The following is a 25,373-nucleotide window of genomic DNA, read 5'->3' as shown; positions in this document are numbered from 1 at the left end:
TGTGTGTGAAATTATAACTAGTGCCGTCCGCGGAGCAAAAAAAGGACAGCAAAGATACACGTAGATAGAGAGACAAGGCCTGTGTATGGAAGGGCCCTGTCAAATTTTTTCCCCGGTGTCGCCTCTTCTCCCTGCAATAGCGCCCCATCGACATTTGGGTGGTCGCCCCCTCCCTCCACCCACCCCCTCCCCTTTCTACCCTCGCTCAATCCAAAACAAAAAAGCGCTGCTCACTCCGGGGGTCCAAACCCAATAAGAAATAACCACCCGTCCCATCCTTTCTTTCCTTTATCTGATGCATAAGCGCATTTTTCGTAAATTGAAAAAAAGACACCCGGACGAAGCACAATCGCCAGCCAGTAAAATCTCTGAACCCGAGTCGACCAATTCCTCCGCCACGATGGACATGAGCCAGCTTGCGACCGAGCCCCAGGTTGCCCTCCCCGAGCAGCAGCAGACGACGACACACGCCGCGACCCAGCAGCCGCAGCAGCCACATGTGGTGCAGTCCAACCCGAGCCCGGCACAGAGCCAATCGCTGCTGCCGAACCGCTCGACGGTGTCCAAGGGCAAGTACTCGCTAACGGACTTTCACATCCAGCGCACGCTGGGCACGGGCTCGTTTGGGCGCGTCCACCTGGTGCGCAGCGTGCACAACAACCGGTACTACGCCATCAAGGTGCTCAAAAAGGCGCAGGTCGTCAAGATGAAGCAAGTCGAGCACACCAACGACGAGCGGCGCATGCTCAAGCTCGTCGACCACCCGTTTCTCATTCGCATGTGGGGCACCTTCCAGGACTCGCGCAACCTGTTTATGGTCATGGACTACATTGAGGGCGGCGAGCTGTTCTCGCTACTGCGCAAGTCGCAGCGCTTCCCCAACCCTGTCGCCAAGTTCTACGCCGCTGAGGTGACGCTCGCCCTCGAGTACCTCCACTCGCATTCCATCATATACCGCGACCTCAAGCCCGAGAACATTCTGCTTGACAAGAACGGACACATCAAGATCACCGACTTTGGCTTCGCCAAAGAGGTGCCCGACGTGACGTGGACCCTGTGTGGTACCCCCGACTACATTGCGCCCGAAGTCGTCACCACAAAGGCCTACAACAAGTCGGTCGACTGGTGGTCTCTGGGTATCCTCATCTTTGAGATGCTCACCGGATACACCCCGTTCTACGACCAGACGCCCATGCGCACCTACGAGAACATTCTGGTCGGCCACGTGCGCTACCCGTCGTATCTGCACCCAGACGCCGTCGACCTGTTACAGAAACTCATCACCAAGGATCTGACACGCCGCCTAGGCAACCTCCAGGCCGGCTCCCAGGACGTCAAGAACCACCCATGGTTCGCTGAAGTCATTTGGGACAAGCTGCTCAGCAAAGACATTGAAACCCCCTACGAACCAAACATCCAGTCCGGCGTCGGCGACACATCGCTCTTTGACCGCTATCCAGAAGAGCCCCTCGACTACGGCATCTCCTGCGACGACCCGTACTCTGAACTCTTCCCAGACTTTTAATTTTATTAATCCCCCCCCCTCCCTCGAACTCCCCGTAGCTCCGCTTCGCGGAGGTTATCTCCTCAATTGAAGAACAATTGTTCAGGAGCAAATTGAGGGGCCAGCCCCTCAAACTCCCCGTGGCTCCGCTTCGCGGAGATTCTGTTGATGTCCTCAATTGAAGAATAATTGCTAACGAGCGAATTGAGGGGCCAGCCCCTCAAACTCCCCGTGGCTCCGCTTCGCGGAGATTCAGTTGATCTCTTGTATTACTCTCAACGAGCCAATTGAACACTTTGAGACGAATTAAGCGCAGCTTCAATCGATCTCTTCGCTACTTCATCTGATACCTCTCGTCGAAGGACGATTCTTTACGAATTGAGGGGCCTATTCCTCAAACTCCCCTTGGTTTCGGTTCGGCTCAATTGATCTCTTGAATAATAATCTCCGCGTAGCGGAGCCACAGGGGGGTCTGGGGGGACTGGTCCCCCCAGGTATGCCTTGGAGCCCCAATTGATTCCACTTCGGTTCAATTGATCTATTGAAGAATAACCTCCGCGTAGTGGAGCCACAGGGGGACAAATGGAGTTAAGTGAGAGGATAAATAAATATTTTAATATACAAGAGCAAAAAAGAAGTCTAGTACCCGCGTTCGGCGGCCTCGCAGAGCTGGATCTGGCGGCCCCACTCCGAGTTGAGAATCTGTTTGCCCGTGATACGGCGGGAGGGGATGGGGTCGAGGATGGAGTAGATAACGTTGCGGCACTTTGAGCGCTTGAGGCGCTCAATCGGCTCATAACCGTTCTGGTGCTTTCGTCCGGTGAGGTAGCGCTTGTAAAACTCGTCTTCCTCGGGGACGGCGACCTGCCAGAGGTAGGATCCCGTGCGCATCGCCATGAAGATGACACCGGTGGCCCAAATATCCACGGCGCGCGGATCGTAGTCGGTATCGCGGAACTCTTCAGGCGCAATGTAGGGCCGTGAGCCCAGCACGCCCCGCGACATGTGTATCTCCTTCTCCCAGGCCATGCGGAAACATTCGCCGTTGCCAAAGTCGCTAATCTTGACGACGCCGGAGCATGTTAGAAGAATGTTCTCAGGTTTCAGGTCGAGATGGGCAACGCCCATGGAATGCATGTACACAACGCCCTTGATGATCTGCTTGAAGAAGCAATCGGCCTCAACTATGCCGAGACCGCCCCCGGACGCGAGAATGAGCGAATACAGGTCGCCGCCGGCACAGTATTCCATCACCTCGCAGCACACGCCACGGGCGTCCTTCATCAAGTCGAGCGTTTGAATGATATTGGTATGATGTAGTGAGGACGAGATGCAAAACTCGCTGTAAAGGCGCTTGCTAAAAGTGTGCTCGTCCTCGCTCTGGCGGCGCTTGAACTCCTTTACGGCGAACAGGACTTCTCTACGCGACTCGTGGTCATACTTATGTGCTATTCGCACAATGCCGTAGGCGCCCTTGCCAATGACCTCCTGGCACTTGCCGTACTTCTGGGCCAGGCTCTTACTGGCAGTCTGAACTGCGGGAGTCGGAGGCATGCTCGGGGTACCGGTTCCATTGCGAACAACGTTTCCCACCTCCTTCTCGCCCTTTTGGATTTGGTTCACGAGGCCAGACATGAGACTCAGCTCGTTGTTGGCGTTCTCAATGAACTCCGGCATGGCCGACACAGCGTCATCGCGCACCTTTTTGCCGCCCAGGAGCTCTCGCAGCATGCCGCCGAGCTTCTCCTGTCTACGGGTGGACTTGAGGTGGTGTTCGTGAGAGCCGTCGTCAAACACCACGATCCGCTGGAACTTGGGCAGCACAGCCGGCTGGTCCTGTATACTTGGGGCGGGGCCGCCGTTGGATGAGGCCGGGCTGAGCGCCGTGCCTTTTACAGAGGAGGATGACGACTTGACAACGAGGCTCGTAACGCTCGACTGTCGCGTCAGGCCGCCGTTGACCTGGTCGGGGTGCGGTGTTTGTGGTGGAGTGTTGGAGCGCGACTGGGCGCGGCTCGAGCTGAGCGAGGAGGCCGCCGAAACGTCCCTAGGGGTGAGTGGTGAGTTTAGTGATGAGGTCGTAACAGTCGTAAGGTCGTCAGAGCTGGCGGGTGTTTTTTTGCTGCCAAACATGGTTTTCAGCTTGGTGATGGTGCCTCCCCTTTTGGGGCCCGCCATCGGCTGGGGGGTCGATGCGTTTGATGATACCATAGTCTTCATGTCACGCGAAACTACAATCAATCGGCCAATAGTGGAGAAAATGTAACCGGACTACCAATAATCGACCAGCAATCAATCAGTCTGCCAATACCAACAATAACCAGTCAATAACCAATCAACCAATCAGTTAATAGCCAGTCAATAATTAGTCAGCCAATCGATCACAGTAAACCAATCAGCCAACCAAAAAAAAATCAAATAGCCAAATGAATAGTCGAAATCAGCCAAATAGCCAAATACTAGTGATATAGCCCAAGACTAGTGGATAGTAAATTTCAGGATAAGGCCAAAACTAGTCGAAAAACACCGAAATGAATAGCCCACTAGTGGAAAACCACCAAAATAAATAGCCAGCCTAGTCGAAATCAACTAATAGCCAAAACTAATAGTCGACAAATAAATAATAAAACGGCCCACGGCGAAAAACCGCTACTCTATACCGGCCGCTGCAAAAGTAGTGGTGTGTGGCCAGGGATGAAAAACAGAACTCCCTTAGTAACCGTGAATAAATTTTAGGAGACCTAAAATTCCCTCGGCGGATGCACGCTGAAATATTCTGCTGGTATTCCCTCTCCGTATGTGACGCAAAAAAGTGATTGGTGAAGGAAAGAAAAAAAATGGCAGAAAAGAGGCCTACAAAAATGGAGAGACTGCCCCGGGCGATGCTGCGACCGACCTTTGGGACACACACAAAAAAAGTTTCGGCCTTGTGTGTGTGTGTGTGTGTGTGTTATAGCCACTGCCGCGCTGAGTACCAAGCAAAAAGTTGAAACCCTCAGGTGGCCTTCTGCTTGCCGCTGAAAATAACAGGCTCTGAAACGCAAAAGCACGAGATAATCTGGAATCTCTTGGAATGCCTGTTCTCCGCCCCAAACCACTGCCTGTATCACCCGCGTTCTACGACGAATCCACGTAGTTGTACAAACTCATACATACTGGTACATTTTGTACATTTCGTTTGTCACGCTGACTGAACATTATTAATAATACGCAGAGTTGGTTTTAGAATGGGTGCCCTGCCAATCAAAGCCGTCTTCGCCCGCGCAAGCCGCATCCCGGCGGGACTCGGCGCTATAGCGCCTTCCGGCTCCTCTCGACATTCCGGCTCCCGTCTTCGCCCTTAACTCGGGAAGACACTGTGGAGAACCCTGACGAGCCTTGGCTGGTTCACGATAGGTGCTAGCATAGTACTCTATGTTTTAGAGATAAATAAATATTGGTCATTGGACTCTATTATTGGACTAGATTGTTGCCAAGCCATTGAACTACCCTGAATTGAACTAAATACATTGAGGCTAACCTGTCTAAGCCTACTGAACCAACCTATGTACTACATCCCCCAATGAACTAAGCGGATTGATTTAAGCCGTTGAACTCTCACGCAGTGCCCAAGCAGTCCGTAGTACTACAGCCTTCGACGCGAAGCGTCACCCCGGGGGGGTTGGGGGGCTGGCCCCCCGGGCATTGGGCTATGACTATAGAGGACTGACTATGGGGGGCCAGCCCCCCAAACCCCCCTTAGCTCCGCTTCGCGGAGGAATAGCATGGCACTAATTAGTAGTACGCAAGTTGGTACAGTACTAATTGGTACAGTACTAAGTTGTAGTACGTGGTGAGATGGAGGGACCAATTTTGGCAGTTGGTAGCGTTAGGCAGCGATGGGACCCAGATCGACCCAAGATCGCACCGTGTTCACCACGACAGGGATCGCCGAGAGGATGATCATGACAATACCATAGAGGAAGAATGAGAGCGATGATAAAGCCGCCGCTCGCGGGTCCGTCTCCAAGAGCATAGTCGAAGCGACCGCCGAGCTGCTAATGCCAAAAGTAATGCCCCGCGTGACAAAGTCGTCATTGCGCACCCGCAAGCACTTGCCAAGCAAAAAGTTGCCAAACAGCGGTGCCACAATGCCCGACAGGATGGCGACGACCGAAATCATCTGCACCGAGCCTTGGATGGCTTGCACGATTGGCAGCGCCAAGGCCAGCGTCGCGCTCCGCGCGATAAAGGCCAACGCGCGCTCGGGAGCAATGCCTATGGCGTACGAGACGGGCGGGTACACGAAGAAGCTCGCGAGCCCGGCTAGCACCGCAGACAGAATGAGCGGCAGGTAGTGACGCTTGAGGTCGCTTCGGTAGTTGTACATAGGCAGCGCCAAGGCGACAATGCTTACATCAAGCAGGGTGCTGAGCACATCGCCTGCGCCTGGATACGTGCCGCGCGGGTAACTCTCAAACAGATGCAGGTAGTTGCGTCCCGTCTTGTACGCGCTTATGGCTGTATGGAGCGATTCGCCGCGGATAACCCCATAAATATAGATGAACAGAATCGCCGAAGAGCCGCTGACAATGATGGGGTTGAGCACCTTTCGCGCCTTGGCAGGGATAAGCATGGCGCAGTAGAACAGGAGTACAATTGTGCCCAGGTGTAGGGGCATGGCGTAGCCGGTAGTGTAATACACGGGTAACCCAGCCACCACCAACGATGCGTATACCATCCAGTCAACGTACTTTACAAGCAGCTTAGGGCCCTTTCGCGCCTTCTTTTCGAAGATTTGGCGGTCGACGGATGCAGAATTGATTGACATGACACGGTCAAACTGCTGGATCGTAGCTGAGCTTGTTGACACGGGGGCAGTAGAATTGGTCGATGTAAACGCTCTTGGAGGCTCGGTAAGACTTATCATCGAGCTGGCATTGCTCTTCACGGGCATAATTGTATGTGTCACGTCTCTATCACTGGGCCCGGCTTCATCACTCTCACTCTCTTCCTTGATATCGCTATCGCTATCATCTATGCTAGTGTCGTCACTGTCATCTTTGTTTGTGACGTCACCATTGATACTATTGGTATTAATAGAGTTAAGGTCACCGTTGGTATTAATAGAGTTGAGATCACCGTTGTTGTTAATAGAGTTAAGGTCACCGTTAATACCCGTACTTCTCGGAGGAGGCCCAGCGGAGGTTGTGACAAGATGAGAAAGAGCCGCATTGCTGACGCTCTGCTTTCGCCCGCTGGCTATCATTTCAAACACGTCTTGCGACGGCTGGCTATCCTCGCTCTGGGGACGTCGCTTAACAGGACTCAACTTTTGTAACCCCCAGACAAAGTACGCAACAGCCACCATAAGCACAAGATATCCGACGACAAACACACCTGCGATCTTAAATGCCTCTGCGATAGTCACTGCCTGGGCCAGCGGCAGCAGAGTGAACGACGGCGTGAACATGATGGGCATCCACTTGAGGCAGAAGTTCGCCGGCACCCCCAGATAGCCCAGCACAACCTCAATGCGCTTAGTCCCTGCTACCTGCTCCCCAAGCAGCAGTCCGAAGAACAGCACCAGCATGCATACTACCGATGCCGGTAGCGGCACTGAAGACATGCCAATGAGAGCGTTAAGCCCGTAGAGCGGCAGAAGGAACAGGATAACACCAACCGCGATCTTGAGATACACCCCGAGAAGTCGCTTAGCGACGACTCTCAGGGCCCCAGGGTAGCTGAGGCACTCATTTAGCCTATTTGGTTGCTTCGTGCCCATTCGTTAGTTGGTAAATGTAGCAGAAGTATGGATGAAGCACGATGACTGAATAAGCGGCTGTCGTCTGTATATTCGCTCGTTATCAGGGTATCTGATAGGAGACCTGCCGTTGGTTGGCTTATGTCTTGACTCGGGTTACACCTGTCGGCGATATGCGAACACCGGACATCCCCCACCGTTTCCATCGTCAAGCTGTCTGAACTGTCAGTGTGCAATGTAGTACGCTATCAGAGCAGTCTGATCGGATCAATGGAGATACGGGGATATGTGGGTCTTTGCCTTTCACCCGTTAGGGCCCTTAGTCGATGAGCCATGAGTCCGACATCGCCGGCAGGGGATAATCCGATACCCATCTCCCCCACGGATGGTGCTATGCAATCTGAATGAACATGGGGCTTCTGCCAAGACTATACTGGCATAGCCGTTCAAGCGATAAAGTTGTGACCACCCTCGAGCTCCCATAGCTCTGCTGTGCGGAAAATCTCCACGAAGTAGAACCCCAGTGGGGGTTTGGGGGGACTGGTCCCCCAAGGTACTTTATACTGTACTCCAGTATATCTTTACGGTAGATACAAATGACGTCTATGGGTCCGTATTACTGCAATGCGAGCGTACGGTACATAATAGTCTATGGAGCACTATGACGAAAGACGATAATTGACACTCTCCGCCAGATTTCACTGCGCTTTAACGGATTTCGAGACACGGGTTAGACGTCCGGAATGTCCAGTCGCTGAAACACAGATCTTCAAAGCCAAGGCCTCCAAAATGACAGGAAAAAATTTTCAAACCCTGTACAATGCGGCTCGTTCCTCTAACTAAGGAAGCAAAAATATATGCGGCTGATTCTAGAACGCTGATGTGTAATTGGCAGATTCCGTGGTATAGCGCGGTCAAATGGAGGTAGGCTTTTCTCCTCGGCAGCCATATGCTCGGCTGGTGCGTCACCGGCTTCACCGAACCCCTCATGCGGGGGGCCTTAGTACCCACCAGGATCCTGGTAGTATCTTCGTCAAAAAGTCAATGGGTCAGACACGCTATCCTCGAGACCAAGGCTCTCCTCGTACGGCGTCACCGTATACAAGACAAGAGAACTGGCCAATGTCTACTGTAATGGTTCCAGGCGTCGTGGTGGATTAGCCCAGGGGATATGCATTGGACACATACAGTTTCTCCGCGGATCTTTCTTTTTCAATGCAAGTGAGACCAGGAAGTATGCATTTGCGCACTCGGTTCAGCCTCGAGAATATAAAACTCTGGCGATTCCTCGGAGGTGCTTCGTAGTAAAATCTTTCGCGGCTGCTCGGGCGTTTTCTAATAATATTGTCGCAACTTGTTGGGCGTTTTTAGACGAATAGAAGAGGTGCTTAGCGTTTTTGATAGAACTTTGATAATGGTAGTTCAGCAAGAAAAAGGACAGCCCGCTGTAGACAGTGAGCTCCTCGGAGCAGACATGACGATCGCGGAGCTGGACAGCGACGCTGCGGAGCTGGCCAAGCTCGGGTATAAGCAAGAGTTCAGACGAGAATGGCAGTTCTGGTCGACGTTCTCCTTTGCGTTCTCCATGTCTGGTCTCCTTGGTAGCGTAGGGGTCACCTTTGTGTACCCAGTCGTAGCCGGTGGTCCTGCGGCCGCCGTGTGGTGCTGGTTTGCGGGCATGATCGGGTGCCTGTGCATTGCCTGGTCGGTCGCCGAGCTCATTTCGTGCTTCCCGACTTCGGGCGGCATGTACTACACGCTGGCCCACCTCGTGCCCAAGAAGTACGTGCCCATTGCGTGCTGGATCGACGGGTGGCTTTACGTCGTCGGATGCATCACGTCGACGGCGTCTGGCGACTTTGGCTGTGCCCAGCTCATCGCGGCGACCGCCTCTGCCGCAACCGACTTCACGTACGTGCCAGAACCGTCGCACGTCACGGCGATTGCCATTGCTGTTATGCTTTCCCACGCCGCCTTCAACACGTTACCCTCAAGATACCAGTCTGGAATCGTCAAGTACTATTTTATCATCAACATTGGCGCCACTATTGCCGTAATCATTCATCTGCTCGTTAAATGCCAGAACATTAATACCGCTAGCTTTACCTTTACTGAAGTCATTCCAAATACCGGCTGGAAGAGCCCTGGGTGGTCTTTCATGTTTGGATTCCTTAGCGTCTCGTGGGTCATGACCTCGTACGACGGCACCTCGCGTATCTCAGAGGAGACAGAGGGTGCTGCGTTCAGGGTGCCCCTCGCCATTGCAACCGCTCAAACTGCGACCGCCCTGCTGGGTTGGGTCCTTGTAATTGTCCTGGCCCTCGTCATGGGTACCGACATGGACAAGATTCTTAACGGCCCGGCTCCTATGCCGATTGTGGCCATCTTCTACAATGTTTTGGGTCGGCGCGCTGCCACTGCCTATCTCTCGATTTCCGTCGCCATTACTTGGTTCGGCGGATGCGTCGGCGTATGCTCGCTCTCGCGAGCGTACTGGTCTTTTGCTCGTGACAGGGGGATGCCATTCCATAAGTTCTGGACCAAATTGGACAGCTATACGGGCAACCCGCTGCGGTGCGTCTGGCTCATTACTATCACGAACATTCTTCTTTCTCTCATCAACCTGGGGTCGGAGATTGCCATTGAGGCCATTTTCTCGGTGTGTGCCATTGCCACTGACTGGTCCTATGTCGTGTGTATTGCGGCGTACCTGTTAAATGCCGAGAAGTTTGGAGTTAAGAAGGGCCCATTCCACATGGGCCGGTTCTCCAAGGTGGTCAATGCCTATGCCGTTTTGTGGACAATGTTTGTCTCGATTGTATTTGTGTTCCCCAACTACGTGCCTGTTACTGCTGAGAATATGAACTATACCTGTGTTTTGCTTGGGTTTGCGTTCATTGGGGCTGGCGGGTGGTGGGTCCTGGGTGCCCACAAGTTCTACCAGGGTCCAGTCAACAATGTTGACGACATTGACTCGGCGAGCACTAGTGGTTTCAGTACCGCGGCCAATATTATGAACAGCGAAAGTGGCTTTACTACCAATATGAGGAGTAGTGAAAGTGGTTTTGCTACCAATATGAGGAGCGAAAAGAAGGAGTTGTAATCTTGACATTTACTAACTAATTTTATCTAGATTGAGTCGAGGAATTAATTTGTTAATTTGTTTGTATATATTATATTATAGACGTTACGTTCGAATAGTCCTTTCAAGGCAACGGACTTTAATCACGATCATTACATTGTATTATAGACGTTAGTTCTTTCAAGGCAATGAACTTTAATCAAGATTATTACACTGTATTATAGACGTTACATTCGATTAGTCCTTTCAAGGCAACTTTAATCAAGATTATTAAACGGAATTATAGAAGTTACGATTGTTCATTCAAATAGCTTCTGTACCGGTGCCAGATGACCAGTTTACTCACTCTATACTACGGTACCATAACTGTACCAGGGTAGTCAATTGGGTCCTAATAAGCTTTACGCCGTTATTATGCAGCTCTAGCTTGCCTTATCCTGTGTTATTTGGTTGTGTATTCATGCATATCTTTATATGGCATTACAATTATTCGTTCGACGTTGACTCGTACTACCGGCGATGCTAGGGAATCAATTGGGGGTATTTCGTACTAGTGGTACTACGGTGTTATTCAATTGGGTCCTCAAAGCTTTATTCTGGTGCTATACTACACTGGCTTTCCTTATCCCTGTTTTAATGTGTTCGTTTATATGCATATATCGTTTCATGACGTTAAGATCGTTCATTCAAGATTGACTACCAACTAATTGCGGACACTCAATACTAACGGCAATACCAATAGCCAGTTGAAAAAAAAAGTTTTACCTCGACGCATACCGGTACAACTTTTCCCTATACGTATATTTTGTATTTAATTCCGGTATCCCATCCTCTCATGTGTATATACCATTTTGTTGATCTAGATTTGAATTTACCAGTAACGTGTATCACTTCATAGATTAATAGGGCAATCGGTTGAGCGGAAAGTGTGGCTAAGCAAAACTGAATCGCAACTTAAGGTGTATCAGGTAAGCAACCCCATTTTACTAGGCGCCAAATTAGGTAATCGCGTAGATTAGGTAATTCCATCAGTCATGTGATTTATCCCGGATTCTGATTTTTAAATAATATAGAAACTTCGATTCAACAAGTTACGGTAGGCAATGAACCGCAATAAGAATATCAAACGGAGGCAATCCGGGGTAAGGACATCATCAGATCCCCGCAATCTGGAAGTCCATCTGCTTCACCAAGTAGGTACATGCGCGTTGCCGGATCAAATGCGAAAAAAAAAATAATTTAGCCGTCTAAAGCCCGGTAGAGCATCGAGTGAGCATCACAGGCAGATCCACAGTGTGAGGGAGTTCGGGGATCCGGTTCCGCAGGGGGGGGGGGGGGGTGGGCAGCGGATCACGACTCCCGCAGGTTTGCAACAATCAGCTAGCGATATATAAAACAACTCAAAAAACCGTCCCCATGTCTAATTTTTCACATAGAAACTGTAATAGAATGACCAAGAGCCGAGAATTCCCCTCTGTGAGCAAGCAGCAGCCGGTCCCGGCCTACGAGCCGACCTCCAAGAACTCGCCGCTCTGCGTGGACCGAGAGTTCTACGACAAGATCAAAAACGGCGAGCGAGTCCTGGTGGACAAGTTCACCATCTCGCCGCGATCCGCCAAGGCCTGGAAGGTGCCGAAGGGCTCTATCTGCCGACTGACAACCCCGGAGGGCCCACAGGTCGGCGACTTCAACGTGTGGAACCTCGAAAACCCACGAGAGCGATTCTGGGCCTCCCGAACGCGACAGCTGCACCGAACCCACGTGTCGACCTACGATCGGCTGTGGTCGTGCCTACCGTACCTGCGTCCCATGCTGACGATCATCGACGACACTCTTGCCGACTACGGCGTTGACAAGTGGAGCGGCCGAGTGCACGACCTTCTGGGCACGCGGTGCGACCCCTACGTCGACAGCTTGCTTAGTGGCGAGGATAACGACTTCCACTGCCACTCCAACCTGACCCGGGCCGTACTCCCTTACGGTCTCACCGAATTCGACGTCCACGACGTGCTTAACGTGTTCCAGGTTACGGGTCTCAACGATAAGGGCCAGTACTTCATGGAGACCTGCCCCTCGACCAAGGAGGACCACTTTGAGTTCTTCGCCGAGTTTGACCTGCTCTGTGCCCTTTCTGCATGCCCTGGCGGCGATCTCTCCAAGTGGGGATGGGGCGAGGAGAACATCTCGGGCATGGACGACTGCTGCCGACCACTGGGCGTTGAGGTCTACCGCCTGGCTGATGAATCTCTGCTTGACTCGTGGAAGTCGCCAGAGTTCGCCCCATACAAGGGCAACCACGGCCTTGGACTCATCTCCAACGGCTCCGCATAAGTTCCCTGCAGCATCATTGCATAATTAGATCTTAGTGCCTCGGACAATGCTCCGAGCTGCATATAATGAACAAATAATGAACATGACGATAGATTGCTTATTCTTAATATCCGTAGTTCTCTCGAACATGCCGATTGCTTATTCATATTATCCATAGTTCTCTCGAGCGTTCTGGGGGGCCAGCCCCCCAAACCCCCCGGGGCTCGGCTTCGCCGAGATATCCCCAGGTCTGTGATAAACTGCTAATTAACAGGTATTACTGCAGGTCTCTCGAATGTCTTCGGGGACCCCCTCCCCTGAAGCTCCACTATGCGAAGATATGTTGAAGATTCTGAATTGTGAGACTGGGTTTTGGACCCCCCCAACGAGCTCGAGGGCAGGCTTGTGAATTACCCTCGGTTATTAGCGTCGTAGTGTATTAATAATAGGGGAGATCTGTTCCACTAAGCCACTCCGTCGGCTTCACCGTGGGATCCCCAGGTTTAATGTTCGGCCTCTGATCCAGATAGTTCCGGGCTTTGAGACGCGGGATGAAGCCCCCTCCCCGCCCCCGGTAGATCTCCGATGCGACATGCTTTCAGGAAATTAGCAAGGCTGCGAACAGTCCGGAACGGTCAAGAAGAGCCTCGAAAAGCTTTTTTTTTTGAATTTTGCAGGCTCATTTATTTGACGTTCCTATCGAATTCTACGACTGCACGGCTGTCTTGTTTGTATATTGCTGTTTTCGACTCTGGATCAGTTAACCCGTCAGTCTCATTATTGATCCAGTTGATTTGCTAGTCGAACTAAGCTAATCGATTTTCATATGTTAAACTAAAAGATTAATAATGCTAAATAAGCTACCTCGGTTATATGAGACCTATCTTCAGAAACTCCGACGGACCAAGCTTTTGGTTGACTGGATCAGCTAGGGCCAGCCATATCCAGGTGCAAAAATACGAATGATCCAGTTGATCAACAGGCGTGTCCAGGGGTTTGAGACCGTGGAGCTTTGACGCCGTACGCCTTTTCATTACGTTCAATCGTGTCACATCGCGAAAGCTCTCTCACATTGCTGCAATATGGCATCAATAAGACCGACGAACATATTAGGCTCGTTTTATTCGAGCTTGATATCAATAATTACAACCGTACGGCCTGATCGTGTTTGTATATCGCTATTTTTGACTGTGGATCAATGGCGATAAGTCTCAACCGCTGATTCAGTGGCAACGGCTCCAGTCATTTTTGCATGCTAAGCCCATCGAATGACGCCTCGCAAACTGGAATTAATAATCAAATAGTTGGGTCGGGTGTCAATCGAGCTTCAGCCGGCCATGGTACAATTACAACTCTATATTACTCTAGCTGGCTTGATGTATCGGTTATAATGCCGTCCAAAGAAGGCCCCGCTTGAGGAAACACTGGAATGTCTCGTCACAGCTCTCTATCTCTAAATCAATGGTATTCACGAATGTCTCCAATTCCGCAAGTTTCTATACACAACATTCACATGGAATATAAAAGAACGTGTATGGGGTTTCGCAAATCTCGAAGATCATATTCGTATATGGTGACACTGTTTCAGCAAGCATCTCATCGAAGCAATCCCACCGAAACCGCCATCGCCACACGGCTCAAAAACTACAAAAAGGGCTCATTTTCCGCCCTCGTTTGCTGCTTACAAATAGGCCAATTTGCCCCCTGTGAAAAGTTTTTGCTACGACAGCTCGGTATAGCTCTGCATAGAGCGGATGGTGCGGCGCGGGTGCGGCTCAGAGAATCATAGTGCAAAAAACGACCCAAAATACCGCAAAGGACCCAATTGAAACAGAAGCAGCAAATTGTATCGACCAAGCTTGGATCTGATTGACGAAGATCCACCAAGTTCAGACAAGCCGGCTTGCAAGCCTATATATCAAGAAGAAGGTTTCCCTTTTCCTACCCTATCCACCCTGCGTGTTCCCGAGATCCGCATGCACAGCTCGAGGTTCATAGCTCAACCCCGAGATCCGCAGTGTGATAGTTTGGACTTTGGAGTACTCCTTTTGTCGCGTGCCATGCCGACAGGATGCTATACCTGCCATGCTCGCAAGGTGCGGTGCGAGTTCGTCGAAAAGGGAGCTCCGTGCAAGAACTGCGAGAGGCTCCAGGAGGAGTGTCTGTGGAGCGGCCCGCTGCCAGAGGCCGACGAGGAAAGAGACCCAAACCACTACACCAAGGCCGGTACCAAGCGACGACGCATCGCCACGAGCTGTAATCAATGCCGCAAGGGTAAACGCCGTTGCGACGGAAGCCAGCCCTGCTCACGGTGCCTCAAGACGGGGCACCACTGTAGCTACGCGCCTCCCTCGTCCGAGAGTGGCATCCGCCAGTTCGCGCTGGCAAAAGGTTGTGTGCGCTTTCCCAAGCCGGCCACCTTCAAGCGTTTAACTGATGCCTTCTTCACGCACATTAGCCGATGCCGTCTGCTCGGGTTCATCCACCGCGAGACCTTTCTAGCGAGGCTCGAGCAAGGATTCGGCATGCGTGACGACGAGCTGGCCCAGGTTCTGGCTATGCTGGCCGTCGCAAGCAAACACGACTACAACGACCCGTCATGGGAGGATGGCAACGTATGGGCCCGCGATGCGCTGGCTCTCATTGTCGCTTCCTTCAACGAGGTCTCATTGACGAGGCTGATGGCTGTCATCCTCCTCTACGAACACGATACCCGCGTCGGAAGAGCTAGCGCCTGCTTCCTTCTCAGTGGACTAGCGGTACGATACGTCCAGATACTCCAGTTAAACGTAGAATACCAGGGAGAGCTATCTTCAGTGGAGCGTGAATCCCGCAGGAGGCTGCTGTGGTGCTGCTACTTCTTCGACAGTACCATCTCCTCGGGGGTATCGCAATTGAAGCTGCTGGCAGAAGAGACCATCCGCATCCAACTTCCCATGTCAGACGACGAGTTTGCTCGCGGCGGAGAGGGAATTCCCTTGCGCCTAGCGAGGACGCTCGAGTCTGAGGAGGTGCCGCCGGAAACGGGGTTCCAGGCCCACCTGCTGAGGCTCCTGTGGTTCCGTAGCCGAGTACTATCCTATGTCAAGCGGTTCGACAAGGACGAGCCCCAGTGGCATGCGACATCGGAATTTGCGCGGTTGGCATCAGCCATCCACGCATGGTTTGCTCTGCTCCCCTCGGAGTATAGTTTAATAGAGCCCCTGGACGAGCGGGTCACAAAAGCCCAGTCTCCTCCGCTGAATGGCGTTTTGCTTATCCACACGTTGTATCACTGGTCTTTCTGTGACTTGTACCGGCTCGTCCTTCCTGGGCTGTCTTATGCAATGGTGCCGGAGGTCGACGCGTTGATTCGGGGGGCACCGGTGGAGTTTATCCGCAGGGGGCAGGCGGTGTGCTTCGATCACGCATGTAAGCTATCGGCCCTGTTCGAAACAGCCTTAAAGCATGAAGCGGACCTGGCCCTCATAGACCCGTTCTTCACAGTCGCCGCATACGAGGCGTCGCGCGTTAAGGTGCTATACCTGCGCGCCACATATGGTTCTATCACCAGCGCGCTGTTTGCAGAGACGTCGCGGCTGCTCCAAATCGACGTTGACTACCTGCGGCGCATGAGCGTAAAGTTCCCACCCGTGAAGTCGACCCTGGAAAAGACGGAGGTATTCGTGCGGCGCAACCTCTCCTCGGAAGGGTATCAAGAGGAAGGGCCTCCGCTGGGCGCCATTGACAAGGAGCTTCATCCGTTTGCAGAGTTCCGCCAGGCGCGGGCCGCGGTCTCTCAGGAGGAGAGCCATTTGTCGTCGGAGAAGGTGGTCCCGTTTGCTCCGTCGTATTTCCACAGCGAGGAGGAGCTCAACTATATTTTCAGCGCAGACCTCGCTTCAGGATTGGAGTCCTGGCTGTTTTCTAACCAGTTCGGCAGCTAAATATTAGCGAGCCGGCAACCCCATGGAACTAATGGGGCCAATCGAGCCAACTAAGCCCAGTCAATCGACGAATTACTAGCGATTATGAAATTCTGGACATTATAAAGCGATGCCGAAATGCTGAGCCAGCTACTGGTATCTAAAAAAAAACTAGCTCTCGACTTTCGTGAAGCTACTCATACTAGTTTTCGGACGGACTGTGTCCAAACTAGTTAAATGACTTTTTGACGAGCTATTCAACACTAGTTCGGCTTTCATGAACTATTCAACACTGGTTCACTCGAAAGATTGGCCCAAGTCGTTCAAAAATGGCCGTAGGCCAATGGGGTCCAACTGTGATACAATTGCTGGACCCAATTATGATTTTGTTTGTGTTTTTATGATTATATGTACTTTAGTGGAGTCTGTTTGGCCTCAAGCCACACCAAAGACTCTGATAGACTATTTATTTTCTTACGTATTATTGTTATTTATTATTATATTGTAAAATAATCATTGCCAATAAGAGAGCCATTGTTGACCTCATACACTTGAAGTGCCTCCCTTTGACTTCGCTGACTCCTGGGGAACCCATTCCCCCCCATGATGCAAATGTGGAACGACCAGTAGTACAAACCCTGGGAGCGGGGCTGAACATTCTTTAGATTCAATTGACTTGGGGGCCAGCCCCCAAACCCCCGTAGCTCCGCTTCGCGGAGGTCAATTGTCGCTACAGAATCTCCGCCCCAACCCCCCATGAACATTCACACCAAAGGACTCAATCCAATTCTTAAAAGGGCTGCAAACAGGAGCAAAAGAGTTCCTTTGAAGGCCGTTGCCCAATGGGTATAATCTCCAAAGGGAACCCATTCCGACAGTAATGATGAAGGGACCACCTCACCAAACTTTGCCAAGGCTCCACTTTGTAGAGAAAAATTTAAACCGATTTGGTTATCTCGATGGGGACCCGATAGCGAAGCATTGAACCCCATACAGCTGAAGGGTGGGTCATACCTCTGCAAAGCCACTGACTAAGATAATCCAAACTATTACTAGGCTGACCCTCGGGAAGTACCCGATATCCCCATGACGGAATTGATGCACTGCCGGACCCAATTATCGGTAATATAAAGATGACGCATAGGTGGAGTGGACTCAACCACTTTAATTGGTTATTATTATTTAGCTAGCATGGTGAGAGTATGGGCATATAAAGATTACGTGGTTGTTCTATGCATGGCAGATAAATTAATGTAACAAATGAGAGACATAGGTGATAAGAATCCCACCCGTCGTTGCAATTGCAATGATCCGGCGAAACCAGTGCGGCTATAAGGGAGCCACATTACGCTGGGCACTAGCAGGGGGGTTTGGGGGGGTGCAACCCCCCTACTACGGGGTCTGGGGCAGAGCCCCAGGGTTAGCTGCTTCAAGGTGGAGATATGCGACGGGGGTGACCGGCAGCCGATGGCCCGTGCTCAGCCGCGTGGGCTGCGGCGCAGATAAGCTTATTTGTGCCCATGCATAGTGCGTCTCGGATGGGCGGTGGTTTTGGGGATTAAGTTTGAGACACACAGCGTGCGCTAACGGTCGGGTACAACAAAAAAAAACATTTGAGGAGGTGCGGCTGACCACATGGCCAAGCCTCCGCCATTGCGGGAGAACTCTTGGCTCCCTGTACGTCTTGGCAGCGGTGCTTTTGCGGTGGAAAAGAATGAAACACTTGGGGAGGGAAAAAAAAAAGAAGAGCGCCGCTGCTTGAGAGGGTAATTAATTATATCTTGGCCCTCGTCTGCCCCGTTTTTTTTTGAGGCGGTAAAGTTTATCTCTCTCTCTCTCTCTCTCTCCCTATTTCCCTCTAGTTTTTTTTAATGGTAGAATGGAGACGTATCGTGGCAAAATTAACTCTACGGTGGACTGCCTGCTACTGTTTGAGGCATGTCGCCAGGGTGTGCTGAATTTCGTTCCGCGGAGGCTGTCGGAACGAGAGCGAGAGCAGATTGCGAGCGGGTCCATCTTCGCATGGGAAGAGCAGAGCTCGAATATTCGAAGGTGGACTGATAGCCGCAACTGGTCGGCTTCACGGGTCGTAGGCGGGTCGTTTCTCCAGTATAAGGAAATGATACGGGCGGAGGACGCCGTGGGATACCCCAGCAGCTCGCAAGAGGACGTCAATGAGTACGGGTCTACTAGCGATGGGTACCGCTATAAGCCGGAAGGGTTGATCAAGCAAAGCTTTTCGATCACGACCTCTACCAATGTCAAGCTGCATCTGATATCCTACTTCGCGCGCCAAGACCTGGACCGCCTGATGGCGCCTACTGAAGACCCGCGATTGAAGCATGTCAAGATCCCAGAGGGGCTTTATCCAGAGTCAGCGTCCGCACAGGACTCTCGGGTTTCCTCCGTGTCTCCGCATCCGATGGGTGCTCCGCGAAGCGACAGTTATCCATATGGCCCCTCGTATTACAACCCGGGTCCCTCTCCTCCCCAGCAGCATCAACAACAACAACAACAATTGCAGCACCATCAGCAACAACCATTACAGCACCATCAGCAACATCAGCGGCATCCAGTGTACGGTCCAGGCCCTGTGCATCACCATGCTCCGCCGCCTCCACCACCACCACCATCGCACCGCCCGGGGTCGTACCAGCTTCCCCCGCCGCATCGGTCGCAGCCAATTCCTCGACCCACTCAGATCCAGGCCCAGCACTACCCCTCCCAGCTCCACGCTAGAGATATTCCTTACGACCGAGTCGCGTTCGGCGAGGACCAGCGAGCCATACAGGTCCTTGATAAGCGGTTCGCGCTATGATATTCTTCTTATTTATTCGTACTTACATTGAATTTTTTCTTCTTTTGATTTACACATTTTACTCGAGAGGGTCCACCCACAAAAAATGCAGCAGCCATGCCATTCATGCATGTTTCTTCGATGTACTACATGTCGCACCAACACGAAGGTGGAGGCTTACCACTTTTTTTGAGGCAATCGAACACAAGAGCAGGGGCCCAGAACTGCCAATCTTTTGGTGAACTGCCAATCTTTTGTTACAGCATTGAGGGTATGTGCATACGTCCATAGTGGAAAATATGAAGGCTGCACTGGGGCAGAACTCTTGGCATAGCAGATAAAGCTCGGCGTATTCATTCAGGTCTTGGTATTTTTTGCGGCGAAGGGAATGTTCCAACCGTCGTATGACGTGCCAAGATCTTTCTCCACACACCGCTAAGCCGCTAAGCCGCTCTACCCAGGATTTTTCACACAGGCCCCATGGGGGAAGACAATTTGGCTTTTTTTGATGGAACACGATATGCACAATACGTGTGCCCATGAACCTGTCTCGCAAATGATTCTCGACCCCAGGTTACAATATCGTACCACCGTTCTTCAGCCGAAGAGTTGGTACGTGTGGAAATGAGTGGTAGTCGATCGTTGCATTATCTTTGGCTAGCCAAATTATTAATTTAATAGCCGTATTAATGATACTGTAGATTGTAGCTCGTATTGCCTGTTTACATTTATCCTATGTAGGAAGAGGCTGTTGAACCGAGATGTCGAATACCTCGGTGAAATTGCACCAACACCGGTGGAATGTGATACCTGTGATTCCTATATAGAGGTAGGCTCAATACTAAGGAATCATTGGTCTGGAAGCAGGCTTGTTGTATTATACCAGTACATTGGTAGTAGTTTATTTCAAAATGGCTCTCGAAGGTTCAACTAGCATAGTCTCACTCCCAGGCTCTGTCACTACATTTCGCCGGTAACCGTAAAGCCATTTCTGTAAACAGCTTCCATATCACCTTCATATAGTAGTCTTTTAACTACATTTCGTCCTTTATGTTCTCAGTAACTAGCCCTCGCTTCCTTTGTACAAGTTACTACAATAGACTTTTCCAGCTTTGTGTTTTCCGTAGGCGAAATTCGCTTTAGAGCAGTAGAGTGTATTCGAGGGCCAGCCCTCGAGCTCCCGTAGCTGGGGGCTCTGCCCCCAACCCCCCGTAGTTCGGGTCTAAGCTCCATGTAGGGAGGTTTTGGTCTCCCCAATTCAACTGGATAGGGCTTGTAGTTACAGCTATGTGCTATAATGAGGCTATTATGGCATTGAGCAAATGATATCCGAATACCAGTAACTTCAATGGCTTAGTTCAACAAAAGTTGAAACATCCAATACCCGGTTCATTTTACTAGTCTCGGCTAGTAGTACTGAGTTTCCAATGGCCCACTAAAGAATCGAAATAAGTAGCGGAATTGAGATAAATAACAAATTAAGGGTACTAAACATTACATAATAATACAATCTTTATCTTTCTGAGGAGCCTGTGGGACACCCATCTCTTCAAACGTCAATGGAGTAGGCCCCAGCGGCTTCGCCGGTGGCTGCGACGACGCGTCGCTTCGATTGGACGACAGCGAGGCCCTAGAGCTCTGAGTGCGTACCGAGGATCGCGACTTAGCCCGATCGACGCCGAACGGACTCATGGGCGGATCAAGTCCGAACTGAGGGCTGAACGGCGGCTCCGACAGCGGAGATCGTGGTGCATGCATTTCCTTGAGTGGAGGAGGTTGTTTTGCAGATGGCACCGACGCTGAAGCCGGCCGGCCTATCTGTAAGTTTGCCGACGACGACGAGACTGGGCGGCTAGACATAGGCGACGGGACGACAGAGCTGCTCACCGATCGCAGAGTTGGCGGAGGGTGGTGATGCGGGTGGTCCTGCAGCATGGAGTTTTTGGACGAGTCTGAAGTCCACGAGGTCGATGAAGATATCGTAGAGGCCCGCGAGTTGGAGTTGATCGAGTCCAATGGAGTACTCGACATGACGGGAGAATGCTGGTTCACCGAGCTTCCAGGGGAATAAGGCGATTGGTTCATCGGCGAAGGGTATGGCTGACTGTATGGCGACCGCAGGGCCTGTGGAGCTGGAGGCGGGTGCGCCGGCTCTAACGGCGCGGTTGGCGTGCTTGGGCTTCTCAGGCTAATGCTGGAGAACTGGTGCGCAAGGTGCGGAGTTATATCTCCAGACTGTCCATTCTGCTCAATGACAACTGCGTTAGCGCCGGCTGCCTGGGCCTGGGTCAGGTCCAACTGAGGAGGCCGATGCTGGTCAGACGGCACGCGTTTGGCGTACTGTAAGGGAGACACCTGCTGATTTTCCATTTGTGCCGTCTGTGGCTGTTGATACTGGACCTGCGGCTCTTGAAGCTGGGCCTGTGATTCTTGATACTGGGCCTGTGGCTGCTGATAATGAGCCTGTGGCGGCGCCCTCGCAGAGAACCGGTCTTCTTCAGTCATGTTGATATTAAGAGGGGACAACTGTGGTGCTTTCTCGGGGATTTCAAAATCGAATGCCCTGTCTCCTTCTTCGCGAGCACTATTCTGCGGCTCGGTAGCCTTCTGGGGAGCACTATTCTGGGGCTCGGTAGCCTTCTCGGGCTCCTCCTGTTCTTCCTCGGCAGCCTCATTCTTGACAGGACGTCTCGAGGCTCGCATAGTGCCCCGGCCCTTTAGGGTCAGGCTCCGTTCGTGGTCTTTTCTGGTTAGTCGACGCCCCAAGGTCTTGGTCCCTTCGAGCTCCTTCAGCCGCTCTGCAGCATCTGAACAGTCGTGGCTAGCTGACAAATTGTACCACCGCAGCGCCTGTTCCATGTCTCCTTCGACGTAGATGCCAATCTCGTAGAAATAGCCCACCGCGAACTCGGCAATGGGATTAGACCGCTCGGCAGCCATTGATGCAAACTTAAACGCCCACTCTTCGTTCGGCGAGAAGGCGCCTTCGGACCCACACAGGAACCACTTGGAGATCTCTGCTTCGGCGACGCCAGCGTCGGCGTCGCCAGAAGGCACCTCATCGCCCTTGAAGAGGAGGTACTGGATTTGACGCGATGCGAGATGGAAGTACCGCATGGCGATTGCCGCGTCGTACCCCTTTTCGCCACCCTGCCAGGCCTTGCCAATTCGAATGAGGGCCGGAGCAAACCCCAGCCACGCCGACCGCTCGAGGGCCGCAATGCCTACGGAATCCTGAGGGTCCTGGGCCACGACGTTGGGCAGCTCTCCGAGCTGGATGAGACCGTACATGTAAGCAGACTGGGGGCAGTCCGGGTCGCTGATGAGCGAGGACCGCTCCAGTAGCTTGAGACCCTGTTCTACGTCGGTCTGCTTGCCAAGATGGCCTCGAAGGTAAGCCATGGCCATTCTGTAGAAACATGCAGCGTCGCCGCGTTTGACTCCGTGCTCATAATATACGACGGCGTGCTTAGTGTCGCCGCGCGACTCGTAATCAGAGCCAATTCTGTAAAGGGCTCGAGAGTATCCGAGCTTTGCGGCGCTCAGGAACAGCTCGCGGGCTTTTGACGAGGAGCGGCGAACGCCAAACAGGCCAAACAGGCTCCACAGGCCGCTCATATACATTGCGGCACCGCGGAACTTAGAGGACTCGTCTTCGGCGACGAGCTTGACTACGGCCATGGCGTCCGACACAAGCTCCGGAGAGATCCCGGGCTGGCTCTCGGCGAAGTCAATGGTCTCGCGAGCCCATCGGAACAACCGCTGCGTGTTCTCTGGGGACTGCAACGCCGAGCGGCGGATGTTCATCTGGGCAAAAGTGTCGTACTCATTGCGGATTTTGGCGATCTTATCCTGGGGAGCCAATGGCAGGCCGGGAAATGGCGCAGGTACCAGGGGGAAGATGTCGTCGGGGTACTCGAACTTCCCGTCTACTGTGACGTAGGCCATTTTATTGGTCTTCTTTCACGGAAAAACGGTCTTCCAACTGATCTTCCAACTGGCTCCTTTTTCTTTGAGTTGAGGGTATATTTTGTCCGGCTCTGATCGTGACAGCCGTAACTAGTGTCTCTTAACGTCCCTGACTCTCAGCTAGTCTCGCCTTTCACCGGGTCTCGAGATCAGGACTAGGGGTATTTTTGTTCGAATAGACCCAAAAGATTGAAAGGGCCTTACCAATGGTAATTCAAAGTTTTTTTTCACGGATCTGATCCGGTTATGTGTTTCTGGTATACAACCGAGCTCGGCACAAACGGCTCCTGTAATCAAAATTTGGCCTCAGATGCGTGACAGGCGTCAGACCAATGGCTTGTCTTCGCTTGTTTCTCGGGGTAACTTCGTGAAAACCACTCGGACCACTTCGCCAGTGGATACTCAATCCTTATAGCTCAAGGCAACAGCAAAAAAGCAGGAATCTTAAGAACACCAGTAATTTTTTTTCCTTTTCCACTGGGGCCAGAGACGTAAGTGCATCGTACAGATCCGATGCAGCTGCCTTTCAGTATGCGGGTAGAGACCTTGGCGTACCCAACGGTGTTCGTAATGCCGGCGCGCGCACTATGGAGTGGGTAGGTGGTCTGCAACCAGGGGCCTGAGCTTGCGTCGAAGAATGCTTGACTTCTGTCACTTCGCTCTCCGCCTTGGCAGTATTTGAAGTGAAACTAGTCGTGGCCCGTGTCGCCTATTTATGCCGTTTTCCGGGTCGCAATTGAGGCGATGTTATACGCCCTTCATCGTACAGGATCGACATGTTTTAACCGGAACCTACCGATCGGTGGCTATTTTTACTCCCGTCGCCAATCAGCGTATGATGGGCAATACGCACCGACGCGGGCATGTTGAGGTTCCATTCCAGCACATTCCAGCCCCCTGGATGATTGAGCCCCTGAAAAGTGTAAAAAACGAGACAAGTCTCGTTGGATGGCATCATTGACGGCTGTGCATGCTCCACAGCCGTGTGTCTGACGTATCCTAGGACACCAAGCGGCGGAACTACGCCTTGCCATGAATTCTCCCTTGCCTCGATTGGCCCCCAACCCCCGTGTAGCGGCCCGCTACCCCTCTGCGAAGTGGAGCCTCAGCGGGATTGGTCCTCTCCAATTCATTGTACATATGGAGTTATGCTTTAAGCTTATTGCTTACTCAATTGTCCTCATATTAGATGCCATGGTATACCTTAAGGGGCCACGGGGTTGTTACGATTTCCCGTGAAGTGTAGCCAACTTCCGTTATCCTGTTACAAATTCCCCGTTGCGCGTTGCCAACCCCCGTTACACTGTTACCTTTCCCTTACCACTGTTACAAATCCCCGTTACGCTGTTACTGTTACCCCGGCTACAGATTGTCCCACAGCCCCCGTAAGCCGTCAATCAAAACCCATCATAAATATATTACCCAATAAATTTTAGCAATTAATCAAAAAATAGATGATTTATCGAGTTACCTCCTTCTAAATGAGCTTACGCGATAGCCTGGAGTTTGATGTTAGAAGTGCCTCGTAGATGGCGCCAATCTACATAATGCACATTTACAATCCCTTCGCGAAGCGGAGCCACGGGGGTCTGGGGGCTGGCCCCCAGGGAAACTCACTCCTTGGCCTTCTTAACCGGCTGGATCATGGACTACACGGTTAGTTAACTCCATCCGCAATTGAGCGTCACTTACGTCAATGAAGCGCATCTGGGTCTCGACTCTGGACTCTCCCAGGGCGATAGAAAACTGCTCGAGCATCGGAGGATGGCCAATGAACGATGCGTAGGTGTCTCGGGCGACATTCGTCTGCCACTCTCTGAACAATAGTTAGCAATGATCCAACCGTATGGAGAGGTGTATTGACGTACTCTTTCGTGATATCAGGGTGTCCGACCCCGATATACCGGGTCTGGAGCTGCTCAAACCTCTGTTGGTCCCGTAGCCGATCCTACAGATGTTAGCGATTCTTCAATCATCAATAATCAACAGATCAAATCCATACCATAGTGGGGTGCAGGTGCCGACGGGTTGAAAAGTTCGTGGTCCCAACGAGGCGAAAAATG

General features: G+C 51.9%; 9 protein-coding genes across 9 annotated transcripts; 5 read left to right on the top strand and 4 right to left on the bottom strand.

The window, feature by feature from the left end:
- Positions 1-400: 400 nt before the first annotated feature.
- On the top strand, positions 401-1,525 carry TPK2 (cAMP-dependent protein kinase catalytic subunit TPK2; the record flags this gene model as incomplete). Its single annotated transcript, XM_076683480.1, has 1 exon — positions 401-1,525. The coding sequence occupies one exon, from the start codon at positions 401-403 to the stop codon at positions 1,523-1,525; it is 1,125 nt and encodes a 374-aa protein (XP_076542395.1).
- A 618-nt stretch (positions 1,526-2,143) lies between these two features.
- SAT4 (serine/threonine-protein kinase) lies at positions 2,144-3,682 on the bottom strand (the record flags this gene model as incomplete). The annotated part of the gene is made up of 1 exon (XM_076683479.1): positions 2,144-3,682. One exon carries the CDS (start codon positions 3,680-3,682, stop codon positions 2,144-2,146), a length of 1,539 nt encoding a protein of 512 aa, XP_076542394.1.
- A 1,690-nt stretch (positions 3,683-5,372) lies between these two features.
- TRVA0_008S02982 (LrgB family protein) lies at positions 5,373-7,268 on the bottom strand (the record flags this gene model as incomplete). The annotated part of the gene is made up of 1 exon (XM_076683478.1): positions 5,373-7,268. One exon carries the CDS (start codon positions 7,266-7,268, stop codon positions 5,373-5,375), a length of 1,896 nt encoding a protein of 631 aa, XP_076542393.1.
- A 1,393-nt stretch (positions 7,269-8,661) lies between these two features.
- Positions 8,662-10,350, top strand: UGA4 (GABA-specific permease; the record flags this gene model as incomplete). Its single annotated transcript, XM_076683477.1, has 1 exon — positions 8,662-10,350. One exon carries the CDS (start codon positions 8,662-8,664, stop codon positions 10,348-10,350), a length of 1,689 nt encoding a protein of 562 aa, XP_076542392.1.
- A 1,428-nt stretch (positions 10,351-11,778) lies between these two features.
- On the top strand, positions 11,779-12,660 carry TRVA0_008S02938 (urea carboxylase-associated family protein; the record flags this gene model as incomplete). Its single annotated transcript, XM_076683476.1, has 1 exon — positions 11,779-12,660. The coding sequence occupies one exon, from the start codon at positions 11,779-11,781 to the stop codon at positions 12,658-12,660; it is 882 nt and encodes a 293-aa protein (XP_076542391.1).
- Positions 12,661-14,699: 2,039 nt separating this feature from the next.
- On the top strand, positions 14,700-16,565 carry TRVA0_008S02916 (Zn(II)2Cys6 transcription factor; the record flags this gene model as incomplete). Its single annotated transcript, XM_076683475.1, has 1 exon — positions 14,700-16,565. The coding sequence occupies one exon, from the start codon at positions 14,700-14,702 to the stop codon at positions 16,563-16,565; it is 1,866 nt and encodes a 621-aa protein (XP_076542390.1).
- A 2,098-nt stretch (positions 16,566-18,663) lies between these two features.
- Positions 18,664-19,362, top strand: TRVA0_008S02894 (uncharacterized protein; the record flags this gene model as incomplete). Its single annotated transcript, XM_076683474.1, has 1 exon — positions 18,664-19,362. The coding sequence occupies one exon, from the start codon at positions 18,664-18,666 to the stop codon at positions 19,360-19,362; it is 699 nt and encodes a 232-aa protein (XP_076542389.1).
- Positions 19,363-20,835: 1,473 nt separating this feature from the next.
- TRVA0_008S02872 (uncharacterized protein) lies at positions 20,836-23,289 on the bottom strand (the record flags this gene model as incomplete). The annotated part of the gene is made up of 1 exon (XM_076683473.1): positions 20,836-23,289. The coding sequence occupies one exon, from the start codon at positions 23,287-23,289 to the stop codon at positions 20,836-20,838; it is 2,454 nt and encodes an 817-aa protein (XP_076542388.1).
- A 1,634-nt stretch (positions 23,290-24,923) lies between these two features.
- On the bottom strand, positions 24,924-25,315 carry YSF3 (U2 snRNP complex subunit YSF3; the record flags this gene model as incomplete). Its single annotated transcript, XM_076683472.1, has 4 exons — positions 24,924-24,959; positions 25,003-25,126; positions 25,179-25,258; positions 25,313-25,315. 4 exons carry the CDS (start codon positions 25,313-25,315, stop codon positions 24,924-24,926), a joined length of 243 nt encoding a protein of 80 aa, XP_076542387.1.
- Positions 25,316-25,373: the final 58 nt, after the last annotated feature.

This window comes from Trichomonascus vanleenenianus, assembly GCF_965637985.1.
Source record: "Trichomonascus vanleenenianus strain CLIB 3782 genome assembly, contig: TRVA0_008S, whole genome shotgun sequence".
In the NCBI taxonomy this organism is placed as follows: domain Eukaryota; kingdom Fungi; phylum Ascomycota; class Dipodascomycetes; order Dipodascales; family Trichomonascaceae; genus Blastobotrys; species Blastobotrys vanleenenianus.
This window is presented reverse-complemented; position numbering and strand designations above follow the sequence as displayed.